The following is a 17,775-nucleotide window of genomic DNA, read 5'->3' as shown; positions in this document are numbered from 1 at the left end:
AAGATTGGAAACCCTGATGATAGATACTTGAAAATCTTTCACCTGAACCTCTGTCCTTATATTAACAAAACAGTGTAAGTTAGTTGCCTGGTTCAGGGTCAGGGCTTAGATTAGTTAGCATTACACTGAAGAAGATACTAGCACAGTCTGTTTGCTGCCATAAAGTATGATATGACACTGTTTAGGATGTTCTCTTTTTGCAGTTGCATGAATGTTCTCACCAAAACAGTATTTTGTGTTCTTTTCTGTACTATTTATTGTCACTTGAGAATATTTTGTATATATATTTATTCACTTGTTAATCAGGTATATTAACTAAGCTCAGTCACCTTCTTTGAGATGTGCCTCTGGAGCAGTGCCAAGATGACGTGCACAGAGTCACATAGTAGACAAATGGAGAATGAAGATTTCAATCCCAAATTACAGAATGAAGCTTTTTAAGCTGCTCACAAATTTAATCCTGTGCACTAAGCCTCCCAAAGGTCAGCAAACTTTTGCTACATTTGTAAAGAGCGTAATGACACATTTGCATTGCACTGTTTGGATTATTACTATTTTATCATTAGCTGTTAACTGTAGCTTTATTGTTTTAAAGAACTGAACATGTCATAAAGTGTGTTGGAATTCTTTTGTGTGATGCTGCCTTGCTTTCTAAAAAATATCCGAGTATATAGAGGATTGATGTTAGTGAGAAATACTTTTTTCTCTTGTTGCTGTATGACTCTTCCTTTAAGAGTTACGATTCTAGTGAGTACCCTTGTGCAATTGTTACTAAATGGGGAAAGTGTAACAAGAGGAAAATATGCTAGTCCAACACTACCCTGATTGGAGTGCTAGTTGTGACGTCAGCTGACTTGGCCTGAGCATACATTTTGACAATTCAGTGCAGCTGAAAACTGAAAGCCAGTTTTTGTCTGTCACAGAAGGGTGCGGGTGCAGTTGTGACCCATACAGTGTCTGAGGAGTGCTCATTTTTCAAAGTTACTGGTATTAGCACCTAGAAGCAGGCTGTAATTGTCCACTAGCAGGGAATGTTATGAAAAAGTGATGATCACCAGACAGCATGCTTTGCAGGGAATCCAGGTCCTGACATGCTAGCTCAGCCTTCCTACAGCTATTGTCCATTTATTAGAAAATCAGTTTGGTAGTCCTCCCTTGAGGTAATTTGGAATATTTGATGAGGGCAAGATATAGGGTCTTAGAATATCAGTATGCGTCTGGGGTGAAGTTATGTGAAACACTAAATTAAAGCATTTTGTATTGTAAGAAGCCATTAACTCTAGAAATTACATGTTGTTTTGCTTTATATTGGGAAAATAGGAAGACTACTTGGGACTTGGCATTTCTTGCTTACTGTGAGGTTTTTATGTATCTTTATTTATTCGTTGACCAGGTTTGTCCCACTAGGCTACTGGCCTTTCTTGGTGGGGAAGACCTGAAGTGATATTTCTACTACCAGGGGAAATCTGGCCAGAGCTTCAGGGAACTTCCGTATAACTTTTCAATAGGTGTCATGGAATCTATTCCATCCACATGAGCTACCACCTACTCAGGTAGATAAGGCTTTGGTTTATTGCCTTAGCTGAAGGATTATTTGTTGCCTTAGCTGAAGGGTTTTGGACTTGGAGTGCAGAACCCCCCCCCCCATGCAACACTGCAAGGTCAATGGCCCAATCATCTGGAGTGGGAAAATAAACCGCTTTATTGTCTTCCAGCACAAAAAGGAAGTGTGCTGCCTGTTGCACCACTGACAAATCTTTGAGTACTATCTTGCTTCCATTGCTTCTATAACCTAACTGTTTATCTCTGATGCTGGCATGCTTTAAGACTGGTATTAAAGGAAGTTGGTGATCAATCCACAGGTTTATAGAACCACAGTTGATAACATGATTCAGACTGTAAAATTGACATTTTATATATTTTTTAATTTTCTCTGCCAACCATTTGAAAACAAAACATCTTAACCATCAGAAACAGCCAAGTACTGCATTTTTATAAAATCAGACAAACTGATCTGAAACCTTGGTTTGCAGGTTTATGACACATCAGATGGAACATTAATCCAGCCTCTGAAAGGACATAAGGACACTGTGTACTGCGTGGCGTATGCTAAAGATGGTAATGTATCTACTATGGCAAAGTGTGACAGATACTTCATTGTAAAGGGGATTGCTTTATTGATCTTCCTAATTAGAAGTGCTAGTTGAAAGCCACTGTTGTAGTGTGTTAAAATATTTTCTTGTATTCGGTATTGTTTCCCACAAATATTTGTCTCTAAGATGACTTAACTACAAGGTTTTCACCTTATTTTAAAAATAAAATTGTAGATGCATTTTTCAAAAAAAAAAACAGAAGCAAAAAATATTTATTTTTATTTAATTAATAACATAGGGACACCCAAAGATTAATTATTATCCTATCAAATCATGATGCATTAATGTGGTACATAGAAAAATAGCTACGTATGTCCTATAACAGGACCTTTTGCATTTTTATACATAGTACAGTAGTCTCTTGCAAAGTAAATTAGCAGTTATAAATGCTATGCTTTGTGGAAGAATATTTGATTTCTGAAGCTAAGCTAAAATTTGTTACTGTTGTGCTAATCTCAGGATTACCATGCGTAAACCTGCTGCTGACAAATCCACCCTGAAATGTCTTGAAGAAACACGTGGCATTACCCATCACTAGAGTGCTTTCTAGCCGGAAAATAAAATATGGACAGTGTTCACCAGGAAGTAAATTGGAGCATGCTCAGTTTTTTTTGCACATTGACGTCTATATCAAGAAATGGGTAACCAGCTAAAAACTGACATGGTCCGCCCTCCTCCCGGGTAGATTGGCTGACCTGATGGTCATCTGTTGTACATATGTGGTTCATAGGTTTGATATGACAATCTTACAGTCTGCTGACCCTCAGATTTATTTGTGTAAGCTCATGATAATATGCTATGCTTTTCATATACACATTAAGATTATTTCTGAAGAAAGTTAATGACTGGATTCTGATTCTAAGGGAAAGTTTATTCCATGATATCTAAGGCAATGTACAATTTATCCGTCATGTTTTTTATTACTTTTTTGCTAGCCAGAAGGATCACTGTATCTCTGTCTTACCTACAGTCAATCAGCTCATCTCTTACTTCCAGAGGTAAGAGCAAAGCTTCGGCAAGCAGGCTAAGATCCCTGTAGCCCAGCCAGTGAGTCCAGTCAGTTGGGTGTTAGGGAGTGATACAGTCTGTAGACCCTGCAGACTTTCCCTAACTTCCTTCTCTGATGGTGGCTTCTGTGATCCCCTGTTTGCTGCTGCTAGAGGATGCTTGTCTGATTCCACACATGCTAACTGGCTGGTAGAGCAACTCAGTGCAAGTGCATTAGGATTGCACTACACCCACTGCTGTAAGCAGTACTCCTGCTTCTCTGTAGGTGTCACTAATGCAGAAAGCCTAGCCACCTCCCTCTTCACCCAGGACGGGTAAACTGGCAGCAGCTGCTCATTCCTGTTCTTCCTTGCCCAGTGCCTGTGGTGCCCATGCTGCTAGTCTAACAGGGTTCATCTAAGTCTTAGTCAGGGCTTTATGCCACAGGATCAGGCATCCACATTTATTCAGATTAGTGTCAACTCCCCTGGTTGAGTACCCCAGATATAGATTTTCAAAAAGAATTTGATGTCATACTGTACTGCAAACCTGCCAGAGGCCACCTCTGCGTAACCTGTAAGAAGCAGAACATAATGACAGTTCCTAAAAGCATTATTTTTGTCCTTTTTCCGAGTCTCTTGATGCTACATTTACTAACATTAAAGGAAGAGTTATTACTATGCATAAATTGTGTATGTTTTGTATGGCATTTTTTGTAAAGTAATAATATTATGTGAGTTGCAACAAACAGGCTGATTGGTTATCCATAGCCCATTTCAAACTTTATCTTAGAAGAATACCCCTAAAGAAGTGGCCCCTGTGAAACAGCACTATCTTCTGCTGGAAAAGACATTAATCAAACACGCTTGACTTATGTCCTGTTTAACCTCTGATCTGGTAAGAGTGGTTCATCTTTTATAACCTTTATGACTGCGTTCCACATGCATTAAGACCAGATTCTCTTACTTTGCTCCTATAATACTGCATGACTTCCCTCTCTGTAGGTCTGGTACAAAGTGGTCCATCTTTTGTAACCTTTAGGGCTATATGCCATTTGTTACCTGTATTTTTTACATGCAGTTGCTCCCTCCCTCCCATTGCTTCCATGACAAAGCTTGGCTCCCACCATGCCAGCTGTTCATTACCACACGCCTTGTTTAGTCATCATCTTTGTTGGCAGTTTTATTAATTTTTTTAAACATTTTTTTGAGAAAACATTTACTCATTCTGTGATGTTTATTCAGATTTGTGAAGTTGAACAGGTAATCCTCTTCCTTGCTCCTTTTGTTCACCGTTTTTCAGTGCTTTTGCCATTTTTGTCTGTGTGCAGGCCCCACAGCCTGCCTTACCACTCAAGATGCCAGATCACATGTTTAAGGAGCTTCCCTGTGATAGGCACTTTCACTGTGTTTATTGCTTCAGTAAGAGACATGACACTTCTACATGCTTCGTTTGCCAAGCTTTCAAACATGTAATTCAAAAAAAGGTGGAGAGTTGAACTGAACATTTGTGTGTAAGGTACTCTCTGCCTGGCCACCCAGTCTCTTCTCTGATGAATTTGATGCCAAGGTTCTCCTGTCCTTGATCATCCCCATCAAAAAGGGTCTTGAAGAAACTGAAAGTGGTAGTAAAGGTTTTGTTGGCACTGGCATCTTCCTCTCATCACTCAGCACTGGGGGGGGGGGGGTTGTAGCACTGATGTTGGTTTGGACTAGCTTAGAATAAGTTCAACTCTCAGAGTCAGTGGAGTTGTAAGAGCAGATTCTGATGTTGGGACACGGCAGACTGGAGCAATCATATTAAGTGAACTTGCCCAAGGCCAAAGAACTTCCTGAGATGGATTAGTAGAAGCTCCCCAGGGCAATGTGGAAGGTGAGAGAGAAGGTAAAGGAAGGACTCTGTCCTAACCTTAGAGTTAAGAGACACAAGGACAGCCTTGCCTTGCCATCAGAGCTGGTCATGCCTCCTCATTCGGCACACCAGTGTACTCACCAGCTTTGGCCTCATTAATGTTAGTGATTAACCTACTAGGTCCCAGACCTGTGCCTTAGGCAACCATCCAACAACTGCCCTTTCCTTGGCTGATTAAACTGATGTTGGTGCCCCTGCAACCAAAATACTCAACACTGATCAACCGTTTTCCTTTGCAGATACCCATGGATGCTCCATGCTGTATACTCGAGACCTTTTTGCGATAACAGATTTTCTGTCTATCCAGCATCACACCATTATTTATACAGGCATCTGCCATAACCTTCACTTTCCTGGCCTCCATTCACCTTGCACCATCAACCCAGTATACCTTTAACCAGCTGATGTCTGAACTGGGACTGACATGTCTTACCAACATGAATGAGATGCCCATGCATACTGTCCAGGTATTGATGCAAATTATGTCACTATGCACATTGGAAAAGGCCTAGTGTCTAATGTCTGTGGAGCATGCCATGATTCAGCATGTCATCCGCACAAGGACTGTTGCAGACTTTCGCAGGCAAACTGTTCACACAAAGGCCTTCCTCTTTTTCAGAGTCAGAACCCTCCCCAAAAAGCCATGAAAACCTTATTTAAGATGAAACACATACAATCACCCACTGGAGTCATCCACCACAGACTTAAGATGAGGGAAGAGATCATGCTCACCCCCTACCTTAGCCTCATATTCTTAAGCTGATGTAACAGGAGAGTGGGGTGGCCTGCAAACCTAGCTGCCTCACCCCAGAGAAGCCTCAAGAAGCTTGTAGATTTTCCTCTCAGACCATGCTTCAGGTGAGCATTGTGTTCATCTTGTCACTGAAGGATGATGTAAAGGTAGTTTTGGACATGCTGAGCACGGTAGCAGTGGTGCTCAGGAAGTTACATAAGATTTTCTTTGGTCCAGCCATGGATTATTCAGTCTTATTTGAGGTCCCCATTCCAGACCCCTCTTATTTCTGCAGCAGCCCTATAAAAGAACTCCTCCTCTTGAAGACAGACCATCCATCCATTAGTCAGAATAGTTCAGAGTAATGAACAGGTTTGGGAAGTGCATATTTACATTCTCCACCTTATCATTAAGGACCTGAAATTACCTGACCCACATAGTGTATTTTCAAAGAGAAGTCACTGCTGAAATGCTCCTCATTAGATAAGCCACAAAAAGAAAAGATGAAAGCTTAAACTACCACTTCCTCCAATTTAATGTGCCACATGTCCATTATCAAATATAACATGGCTCATGATGCAGTCAGAACTGCAGCTGTAGGTATCTCAATGTGTTGTCACACATTTCCAGCACAGTGACTTTACAGAAGAAACAACAGCAGTGTTTCTAGATTCCCCCATTACAGAACCTCTCTTGTTTGATGGTGAGGCCATTAGACACCTTAAGAACATTGACAATCAGGCTGTAGGCATCAAATTCCAATTTCCACAACAGTCATTTAAAAATGCACAAATGAGTCTGTGCCTGATGTGGTTTCTACATGGGCCACAGCACAATCACTAGTGGGGTACAGAACTGTGCCTGGGACAGTGCCTCTTCAATAACAACATCTGGAAAGAAGGGAGGATTTGCCACCCTTGGGGCAGGACAGCAGACAGTTCCTGGACAGTCAGCATTGCATCTAAAGCCTTTTCTGACAGCCCCCTCTGGAGACAGTCTAGGAAAGATTATCCCTCTACTTTGAAGAGTGGTATAAGATCAGTTATGACAAATGAATAAGGGGCATAATTTCCAGAGGTTAGCGATTCCGTTCACCACAAATCTCTAAAGACTCGTGTGTACATGATCCCCACTCCATCTGTGGGGGAACTAGTAGAGTCATCTAAGAGGTCCCACTAAACCAGAACATTCAAGGCTGTTACTACCGGGTCTTCCTGATGCAAAAAAAAAAAAAAGACAAAAGAACTCAAGCCCATTGTGAAACTCAAAAGCAAAGACCAGTTCATAGTGAAAAAAAAGAGGAGGGTGTTCTTCATATTGACAATTACTGCAGTAGCCTAAGCTATATGGGTTGTATCATGCATAGGATATAACAGCTGGCCAGCTTCCAAAGCTTCAGTGCACCACACACCCAAATTATGGTTCGAGCTGAGCTAACTAAAAAGACAGGTTTGAGTGTCAAGCCCTTCAGAGCTTTCCTGCAGCAGAGAAAAGTGCTCCTCTGCAGATTTTCGAGGATTGACAGTTAGCTAAACCTGTTAGATTGGGGTCTATATTAGATCAGCGAACGCTTAAAAAAGCGAACGCTGATTGATCGACCTTATGTAAGCGAAAGCTTACAATCTCAAACTGTCAGATCAACGATTTTTTTCCTAGGGAAAAAAAAATACTGATCCAAAACACATACACGCAACACAAGCACACCAAACAAACAGAAATCCACACACATACACCTAAAGTCTGACACCTAACCCTACACTAAACTATGCACACACCACTAACTATCCACTTACCTTAACAAAAACCCTAACCCTAAGGTCTGTCACTATCGCACACTCACCTCACCCGTTCCCTAACCCTAACTCACCTAAACCCGCCCTAACCCTCACGTCCACACAATCGCACACATACCTAACGCGAGCCCTAACCCTAACTTACCTAACCCACCCTAACACTGACATCCACACAATCGCACACTTACCTGAATCTGACCCGTAACTTTCCACCACAGCACTGAAAATACCGAAGCAACAGAAATGGACAACCAAATTCTTTCCCTAGGAAAAAAAATTTGGGTTTCTGTTGCTTCGATATTTTGAACATTCGCTTAAAGAAGGTCGATCAATCAGCGTTCGCTGATCTAATATAGACCCTTAGATTGCTGGGCAGATAAACTCCCTTTAGGGTAAAACCTTTCACATAACTTTAAACAGGTTTGAAAATAACTTTTTTTGTGAAAAACAAGTAATTTTAAACTAGAAAAAAGTTATTTCCGTTTCTAATACATTTTATATGTACTTTTAAAAGGTAGAATATTTTATACTTTTGAAGTAAAAAGTTGCAGTAAGAAGTTGCTTAAAACTACTTTTTGTCAAGAAAATATGTTTATTTTACTTTTGAGACTGGGGAAAGTATTTAAACTGCTTTTTATTTTCTGTGTGTGTGTGTGTGTGTGTGTGTGTGTGTGTGTGTGTGTGTGTGTGTGTGTGTGTGTGTGTGTGTGTGTGTGTGTGTGTGTTTTGTGTGGTAGAAGTTATTTTTTGCTTCTTTCCGTTATACCAATTATTGCTGCTAAGCTTCCCTGGGAAACAAACACTTTTTTTTGCTTGATCAAGGACAAATGACCAGTTTCCTGGGCAGACTTTCTTCCAGCCAGAAAAAGATTAAGTAGCTTGTGCCATCACAGCAGTTCTTAATTTGCCACAGCCACAGGTGGGTGACTCTGCTAAGACCAAAGCTGGTTCCTCAGACCTGTTACATTTTTCTTCCGATCCGTCTGCTATTGTCCATACAATTACCATAGACCAAGGGTTAGCCACATCCTCTGTGGCTGTTGGGCTCCCCTCAGTTGGCCAAGGAAGAGTCACTCATGTCTCTCATGGGAAAATGGGGCAGGGAATATAATATGTCCCTGCTTAGCTAGAATGTTATGCCCATCCCAGGGAAAGCTGTTCGCTGGCAATACTATGTCCATTTACTCTAACTTTCTTATCTAAAATTGACAGAAGCTGCTAACTAAACATTTAGATTCTCCAGTGTCATTATTTCCTGGACAAGAGTAAATGTATTGGACTTTGCTCAGGATCTTGTGCAGGCTGTAATCCCTTCTAATAGGTTCATAGGTTCATACTAGGCTATCTGCCCTAGGGCATTTATAAGCCTAGCCAGAGTGTGTTTGGCTTTCGCTACCCATTTTAAATTAATTTTGCTATGCCCTTTTTCGAGGTTAGTATACTGTGCCTCTGTCTAACAGTGACACAGAAGTGATACCCGGGGTAAACCTGCGAACTCCCATCCACTCATCAAGATTCCTCTTGAAGAGAGTCAATGAGGGACTCTGTCTAACCTGGACTGGAATTTTATTCCAGAGTGAAGGGAGCCTCTGGGTTATGAATCTGTCCCTCCAGCATGTCCTATTTATTTCAGTGCTGAGGTTCAAGTCTCTCGAGCGCGTAGCTTGATGGGATTTGGATTTTCTGAGGTGCAGCATGTCCATTAATTCCAGGTTGGACATGGCTTTATACGTCAGGCACAGATCGCCTGTGAGCAGGTGGTATGCCACTGAGTAGAGCTGGAGCTTCTTTAACCGGGCAGCATATGGCATCTGTTTGAGCCCTTTGATCCTCTTGGCAAGGTACTTTTGGGGTCTTTCCAGTTGCTGTAGGTGTCTGGTAAGGTACATCCCAAAAGGGGCATTGTACTCAATTATGGGCCTGATGAGGGATGAGTAAAGAGGCACGATGACCTCCCCTGATCTAGATGTGAATCCCTTCATGATTAGGTGGGCTATATAAAATGTTTTTCTAACCACTTTGGCCATGTGGTTGTCAAATGAGAGATTGCTATCAACTGGGGTCCCCAGGTCCCTAATTACTTCTTCTGTACTTAATGGATTACCACCTATGTGGTAATTTGTGGGCATTCTGTTTTTGCCAAAGGGGATGACTATACACTTTTTGGCGTTTAGCTTGAGGCCATGGCTCTGGCAGCAGTTGTCTGTTTCTATGAGGCCCTTTTGGAGGATGCTTGTGTCATCTGGAGAGTCGATTATGGCACCCAGTTTGCAGTCATCTGCGAACTTGGTCAGCCACAGTCCTTCCGTGTTGGCCTGTACCTCCAAGAAATATATACCGAACAAGAGAGGTCCCAGGACTGAGCCTTGTGGGACGCCACTTGTAACTGGTTTGGAGTCGGACATGGCTCCAGCAATTCTAACCATGTGGGTTCTGTCCTTGAGCCAGTTTGCAACCCATCTAGTGACATAGGGGTTTATATTTAAGCTGGTGAGCTTATCTATAATGCCCGAGTGGGGTGTTGAATCGAAGGCTTTTGCGAGGTCCAGGTAGGCTGTGTGGACCACCTTCCCCTCGTCAATGGCCTTGGTGACTGTTTCAAAGAAATCAACCAGGTTTAAGAGGCAGGATCTGCCCTTAACAAAGCCGAACTGGGTAGGATCCAGTGTCTGTAGGTCCCCAATATCTTATTTGAGGTCCATGATGATCCTTTCCATAGCTTTGCAGACCAAGCTAGTCAGGCTTATGGGGCGATAGTTTCCAGGATCCGTTGAGGCACCACCTTTGTGGAGAGGGACCACTGTTGCTGTACGCCACTCTTTAGGTACATATCCTGTAGTAAGGCTGAGATTGAACAGTAGTCATAAGGTGGTTTCCTGGTAAAAGAAAAAAGGGATTTCTCTTTCCCTGAAGAGGTTCAAGAATTTGAATCTGTATGAGAATATGAAGGGACAGATGCAATCATTTCTCCTCAGCTTTATGATTTAGATTCTTATTCGTGTGGCATCTGATTTTCCCTGTGAGGGATCCTCTTTCTGTGAGACTATTTCCAGAATGAACCATAATTTTCAGTGGAAGAACACTAGTTTGAAAGTCCTATCAAAAATATTATGATTTGTTAGAACTGGTATTTCCAGAACTGTAATCCCCCCACCCCACCCCACCCCAGTGCTGTAAAAATTGCAGTGTGTTTGTCACATCCTGTGGTTTCCCTGACAGCCAACCTTAAGCCCCTAAAAAAATTATATAGAATGTACAAAGCTCTTCAGTTTTTCAAGTTTTTTATACATTTATCCCAGACCTGACCCAATAAGTATAGTTTTAGTTAATCCAGCTGGTGTCAAGCATTTTGTTAATTCTAATCCTCCTATTGATAAGAATGATAAAGCTATTGATATGCTTAGGAAAAGTGTGTGCTTCTGCAATTTTGATTTTCAGAATTCTGGATTGTTAGGGCCATATTTTAATGTTTATACTGATTAACTGTGAATGTATGAGGAATGTTTTGGCTGAAGTTTCCCTCGTGGGAAAAAATCTGCTTCATGTAGTTTAGTTTCTTCTTTTTCTCGGGTCGCTTAACATATTGTTTAAAGTTTATGATTCTGTAGGTATTCCTAAAATAGTTACTTAATCATTTTAATAATGTGATGTTACAGTGTGCTGATTTGATGTGTCCCCTTTCTCTATATTATGTATTTTATACTTTCAGCTTTAGGTTTAAATACATCATCTCTTACCTGAACGAGTTGGCTCTCTGTTGTTGTCAGTAGCATTTGATGTATATATGTAAATATTTGTATTTAGGTTTATAGCTTTAGGTCTGGAAGGTATACAGTGCCTATATGTATGTCTCTCATGTTATGTTTTTATTGCATTCGATCTCTATATAACTTTTTACACATTTAATGCTTACTTACCTTTCTGGTAAAACAATAACATATTATTGGAAAAAAAATGATTATGTAGGTATTACTTCCAGTCCTGTTGCCATTAGTACTGTTTTAAGGAGGTTTCCATGGCTGCATTCTCAGAACCTCCCAGAAGATGTCAAAAATGTGAGTGCTGAATTCTCCTTTTGGATAGTGTCCAGAAACTAAATCTCTGCTGCAGAGAATATCAAAATGTATGACGAGAGAGGTATTCTGATTTAAGGAATCTGTCAAGATTTTTTAGCCCTCCTTTTTTTCAAATTCCTCAAGGGATTTTATGCTCCCTTGTCCAATTTTGTCATAAAACAAAATAAACAGCCACAGCAGAATATCGGTAAACAAACATTTAAAAAAAATGGTAGGGAGGTTCCAAAAAAGCAGGACCCCCCCCCCCCCAGAACAAAGGACAGACAAACAAGTCAGAATGATATATAAGGGCCCGGGCAGTTCATTGCCTCTTCCACAAAGTTTGAATTTCCATATCTGTCTTTGACAGCAGATGATGCAGAGCATCACAATGTGAGAGTGTTCAATCTCGCCGTTTGTTCTTACACCTGGGTTCGGAGCCGGTCCTCGGCTCCGTGTCGGCCGCTTTGCAAGCTCTGCATCGAGAAGAAGCTCGAGACCAACCTAACTCCCACAATCCCCCTCTGCCTTTACCTCAGATCTAGTTTGCCGCTGCAGCGTTCGCATCAGTTTGATGAGCTCGAGCAACCTTAAGCTAAGATTTATATTTTTTCTTATATTTCTTCAAAGTTTTTTCTATAAAAATTGTCTTAAGTGACTGTGTGTGTGTGTTGTTAGTGTTTCGAGGAATACTCGGTTCCATATAAAGTCCTTTATATACTTTATTAGAGTTTTCCCTCGGGGCCTACCCCACCCTTTTACTGGATTGACTACTGGATTGACTTTTTTACAGGATTTGACATAAGTTTCTGGATTAGACAAATTTACTGGACTTGACATAATACTAATTTTTTCTCTGTTAACTGTACCTGAAATATTGACATGTCTGAGAAAGCTAAGTCTGGTTTTAAACGCTGCCAATGTGGGCAGAAGATGTCGGTGACTGATAATCATAGTTCCTGCGTCTACTGTCTTGGCCCTCTCCATCTGCAAGAAGACTGCTCAATATGTCATTCTTTCAGTGGAAGGGTCATGACAGATAGGCGCAGGAAACTTATGGATAGGGTCTTCTAAAACCTACTTTTCAAGAGGCTCTGGATGCATCAGACCAGACATCCAAATCCTCGAAGGAATCGAAGACGTCGGAGCCCAGGTCATCGGCTCCGAGCTCTTCAGTTAAAGTTCGATCACCGGTTCCACAGACTTCGGGCCGAGTGTTGAACTGTTGTCAGTTTCCGAGCCTCGAGTCTTGGAACCGGTGACGGAGCTCCCTCCCCCGGCACTGTTGAGGTCGGCTCCGTCTTCGATTCCTTCGACGCGCTCTTCCAGGCCCCTCTCCGACACCGATGTAGACCGCGTGGTGCAGAAATTAATGGAGAATACGGCCTTATCCAAGCTCATCTCTGTCTCCTCCCAGTTGGTGTCGAGACTCGAAGGCCTTCCCTTATCTCCACCTGTTCCTCCTCCGAAACCTATCCAGTCTTTGGAGCCGGGAGAGGCTGATCTGGTGATTGTGGAGCCCTCGGTGCCAGAACCGTCTTTCTCTCGGTCGGCTCCGTTCACCTCGACTCCGTCGGATCTGGTACCGGAGTCTCGGAGCCGAAGATCCATCCTTGGATCCGGGACTGAGAGTCGGACCGATGTTTCGGTTCCGACGCTCCCTCTCAGGGCCTCGGCTCGGATCGACTCGGCTCCGTCCTCGGGGTCGATGCCTTCGGTGCCTGTCTCGGGGATTCTTCCGATTTCCTCGGAACCGGGAGATACCTCGACTCGGGACCCGGGGGCCTTCGACCTCATGAGGAAGGTGTTGTCTACCCAGACAACCACATCAGCAGAAACAGCTTCTCCTTCCCATAAAGGACCGTTATCCTCCTCTGCACCCACGGCTACATCTAAGCGTCTAGCACCTGTGTCTCAGCCACCCCTGGAGGGTGCCCCCTCTTCCTCGGAGGCTTCTTCGGATACCCCCCCCGAGGAAGTTCCGAGGAAAGGATTGTGTAAGAGGAGACACTTAGATTCTCCACAAGAATCATTGACATCGGACACTGACTTGGATGAGTCAGAAGGGTCCCCAAAGTCACCCTCAGAGGATGTCTCTTTTTCTGATATCCTGGAGATCCTAAAGCAGAGAGGTGATTGGCAAGCCCTCCCCCCTTCTGAGGATGAGTCAGTCTTGCTGAAGGCATTCGGTGCTCGCCCTTCCTCCTCCTGGGTCACTCCGCCCTTGATGAGTTGATGGAGCTGATTGCTCGAAGGCGTGGGAGCGCCTGACACGGTGGAGCCAGTCCCTAGAAAGCCTAACAAATATATTACTGCCCCTCAGGATAAGGCTTATCTGGCAAAGGATGTGCCAGTGGACGCTATGGTGGTGGCAGCGCCATGAAAAAGGAGATGTCTGAATCTTCCTCATCTGTCCATCCGCCTAACAGAGATTCTAGGACTATGGACAGGTATGGGAAGCGCATTTTTAGTTCAGCGGCTTTTCTATGCGATCCCTGAACTATTTGACCCACTTCACATGGCTACAGAGGGATCTAATCAAAGAGTTGGGAGATACCCTCCAGGGTACTACAGATGCTGCTGTTTCAGAAAAGGTTACAGCACATCTCAATACCCTTACATCTATTGCAAACTCGTCCATGAGGCTGATCTCATACGCAGCGAAGGATCGAGTAGGGCAGCAGCTTCAGCGATTGCTCTTCGTAGACAATCCTGGATGCGCTTATGTTCATTTGCGGAAGCCTTCAAGTCTTCCTTTACTAACGCCCCATTTGATGGTGCCACGCTCTTTGGCCTCAAAGTAAAGGAGACCCTTACCCGGTGTGAGCAAGAGGGAAAGACTCTGTCTGCTGTCGGAGTCCGTTTTTCCACCCCATCCAGACCGTACCCCAAAGGGCAACGTGGTGGAAAAATGTGGTTTCGAAAACCCCAAGGATCTTTCCCAGGCACACATGGTGATGCCCCCTCTAGAGGCAGAGGAGGGGGCAGAGGTGGAAGACGCCGCCCTGGCGGCAGAGGGTGTCCGCAAAACCAAGGTGACAGGGATACACCCCCTGGGAAACCTTTCCAGCACTCCTGAGAGGTGGCCTGACTGTCCTGCTCTGGAGGCAGTCGGGGGTCGCTTAGCTTTATACCCTCAGGCCTGGCGAAATCTTACATCAGACAATTGGGTAAAAAGCGTTGTTACCAGAGGCTACAGAATACCCTTCCTATTGCCCCCAATTCCGAAGAAAAGACTCCCAGATGTGCCGCCCCATCTGCGAGACCCTGCAGCTATAGAAATTTCAAAGCTGCTAGAAAAAAGAGTAATCCAACCAGTCCCAGCGGACCAAAGAGGATTCGGAACTTACTCAAGGTTCTTTTTAGTTCCAAAAAAGACAGGGGACTGGAGGCCGATTCTGGACCTAAGCAATCTCAATACCTTCGTCAAGAAAGAAAAGTTCGGATGGTCACGCTTCAATCGATCCTTCCATTTTTACAGAAGGACGACTGGATGTGCTCAATAGATCTGAAGGACGCATACTACCACATCAAAATGGCCAGGGCGTCCAGGGATCACTTGCGCTTCCGGCTGGGAGCCAGCCACTTTCAGTTTCGAGCCCTGCCCTTTGGTCTGACCTCAGCCCCCAGGGTTTTCACCAAATGCATGGCAATGGTAGCGTCTCACTTGAGACGCCTGGGATTCCAGGTATTTACGTATCTGGACGACTGGCTCCTTTCTGCCACCACCCAGCGTCAACTGATTCAGGCCAGGGATTACACACTGCAGCTTTGTGTTCATCTCGGAATTTCCGTAAATTTCGAAAAATCTTTACTACAGCCATCACAGCATATCTCATTCATAGGAGCAGAATTGGATACACATCGTTTAATTCTAAGACTTCCTCCAGAAAGGATAGCCTCACTACAAAGCCACATATCTCTTCTTCTGTCATCCAGAAAATCCCCAGCAAAACTGGTTCTGAAGGTTTTGAGTCTCATGGCAGCTTCTCTCATTGCGATACCATTGGGAAGACTGCACATGAGAGTTCTACAATGGCTACTGTTTGCACAATGGTCATTCCAACAGCTACCTCTGACACACGAAATTCTGATCACAAACACATGCAAATCACACCTAGCTTGGTGGCTCCGGACTTGCAACCTTTCCAGCGGAAGACCATTTGTGCTACCCACGACAGCTACGGTGACCACGGATGCTTCCCTGATAGGGTGGGGGGGCATCTTTCAGGGACAGACAGTCCAAGGCGAATGGACCAATTTAGAGTACAATCTGCACATCAATGTTCTAGAGTTGAGGGCAGTGTTTCTAGCGTTGCAACACTTTGCTCCCCTTCTTCCTCTAGGGACTGTTGCAGTTCAGACGGACAACATGTCCGTAGTCTGGTACATAAACAAACAAGGGGGAACCAAGTCTTATCAGCTATGCAGAGAGGCCATGAGAATCTGGCAATGGGCGGAGTCCACGGGTCGCTTTCTGATTGCAACGCACATCCTGGGGTCATCCAACGTCATAGCCGACAGGTTGAGCAGAGCAATCCTGTTGCCTCACGAGTGGTCCTCAAACAGTCAGTTGAAGGAGATTTTTCGCAAATGGGGCCAGCCTTCCTGCGATCTTTTTGCGTCTCCAATGAACGCCAAATGCAGAAGCTATTTTGCCCTATTACCCCCTCCAGGGGAAGTCCCCAGGGATGCTCTGGTTCACGATTGGCCCCCGGGTCTCCTGTACGCTTTTCCTCCCTTTCCCCTGATTGCAAAGTTTCTGCAGAAAGCCAACAACCTGCAAAGGACGATTATCCTCATTGCCCCATTTTGGCCTCATCAAATCTGGTTTCCCTTTCTTCTGGCACACCGCATTCGGGAACCCTGGATCCTGGACCCGGAGCCGGATCTACTGACCCACCCGTCAGGGGCTCCCCACCCCTCGCTACTGTCACTCCAACTAGCAGCTTGGCTGCTCCGCTTCCCTACTTAGCCAGGTCTGATCTTCTTTCATCTGCAGTTCAGAATATACTAGTGGCTTCTCATAAAGCTTCCACTACAAAGACTTACACTAGTAAATGGAAGCGTTTTGTTTACTGGGCAAATACACAGCAATTGGACCCTGTTATAGCTCCCTTAAATAAGATCTTGGAGTTTTTAACGAATTGTTCCACCAAGGAGCTTCTCCTGCCACTTTAAGAGTGCAATTGGCTGCCATTTCCAACTTTCATGTGGAAGAATGTGGGGCTCCTATTATGGCTCACAGACTTTGTAAGGCCTTTCTGAAAGGATCTTTCCATATTAGACCACCAGTTAGAACTCCTACATCACCTTGGAATCTGAACCTTTTATTATCTAAATTGATGCTACCTCCGTTTGAACCAGCCTCTTCTTGTCCATTGAAGTATTTGTCGTGGAAGACCCTCTTTTTGGTGGCCATTACATCGGCTAGGCGGGTGTCAGAGCTTCAGGCTCTTTCTATTAAACACCCTTATTTGATCTTTCACTCTGACAGAGTATCTCTTCGCACTAATCCGTCCTTTCTCCCCAAAGTTTGCTCCGTTAATAACATTAATCAATCCATTGAACTCCCTACCTTTTTCAAAAACCACTCCAATAGGTTGGAGTATATGTTACACAAGTTGGATGTTCATAGACAACTTAGATTTTACCTGGATAGAACAAAGGATCACAGGAAAACAGATCAACTTTTGTAGCCTTTGCAGACAGCAGGAAAGGTGTAGCAGTTACTAAGAACCCTTTCCAAATGGCTAACTGATTGCATTATATTTGTTTATGCTACTGAACAAACTTTACCTGTCAAACCCAAGGGGCACTCTACAAGATCAGTATCTACATCCCTGGCTCATGCAGCTCGCTTACCATTAGACACTATTTGTGCAGCTGCCACTTGGTCTAAACCACATACATTCATTTCTCATTACAAGGTAGACAGGGTTTCTAGGGACAGGGCAACCTTTGGTTCCACTGTGCTCAAGAATGTTCTCCCGTGAGTTCCTCAGGAACATGGAGCTAGGGACGCTACCCAGGTGTAAGAACAAACGGCGAGATTGAACACTCTCACATTTAGAAGTTATGTCCTTACCATAACGTTCCATGTGGAGTGTTCATCTCGCCTTTGTTCTTACATTTCCACCCTC

At 43.7% G+C, this 17,775-nt stretch overlaps 1 protein-coding gene across 1 annotated transcript in view; it reads left to right on the top strand.

The window, feature by feature from the left end:
* Positions 1 to 17,775, top strand: part of IFT122 (intraflagellar transport 122) — a 2,412,356-nt gene that overhangs the window by 43,970 nt on the left and 2,350,611 nt on the right. Inside the window, exon 3 of the mRNA XM_044078630.1 lies at positions 2,034 to 2,118. Within this exon, the coding sequence (XP_043934565.1) occupies positions 2,034 to 2,118 (85 nt within the window). The remainder of the gene's footprint in view (positions 1 to 2,033; positions 2,119 to 17,775) is intronic.

The sequence above is a fragment of the Protopterus annectens genome, chromosome 7.part1 (assembly GCF_019279795.1).
Source record: "Protopterus annectens isolate FY-2018-M chromosome 7.part1, PAN1.0, whole genome shotgun sequence".
In the NCBI taxonomy this organism is placed as follows: Eukaryota; Metazoa; Chordata; order Ceratodontiformes; family Protopteridae; genus Protopterus; species Protopterus annectens.
This window is presented reverse-complemented; position numbering and strand designations above follow the sequence as displayed.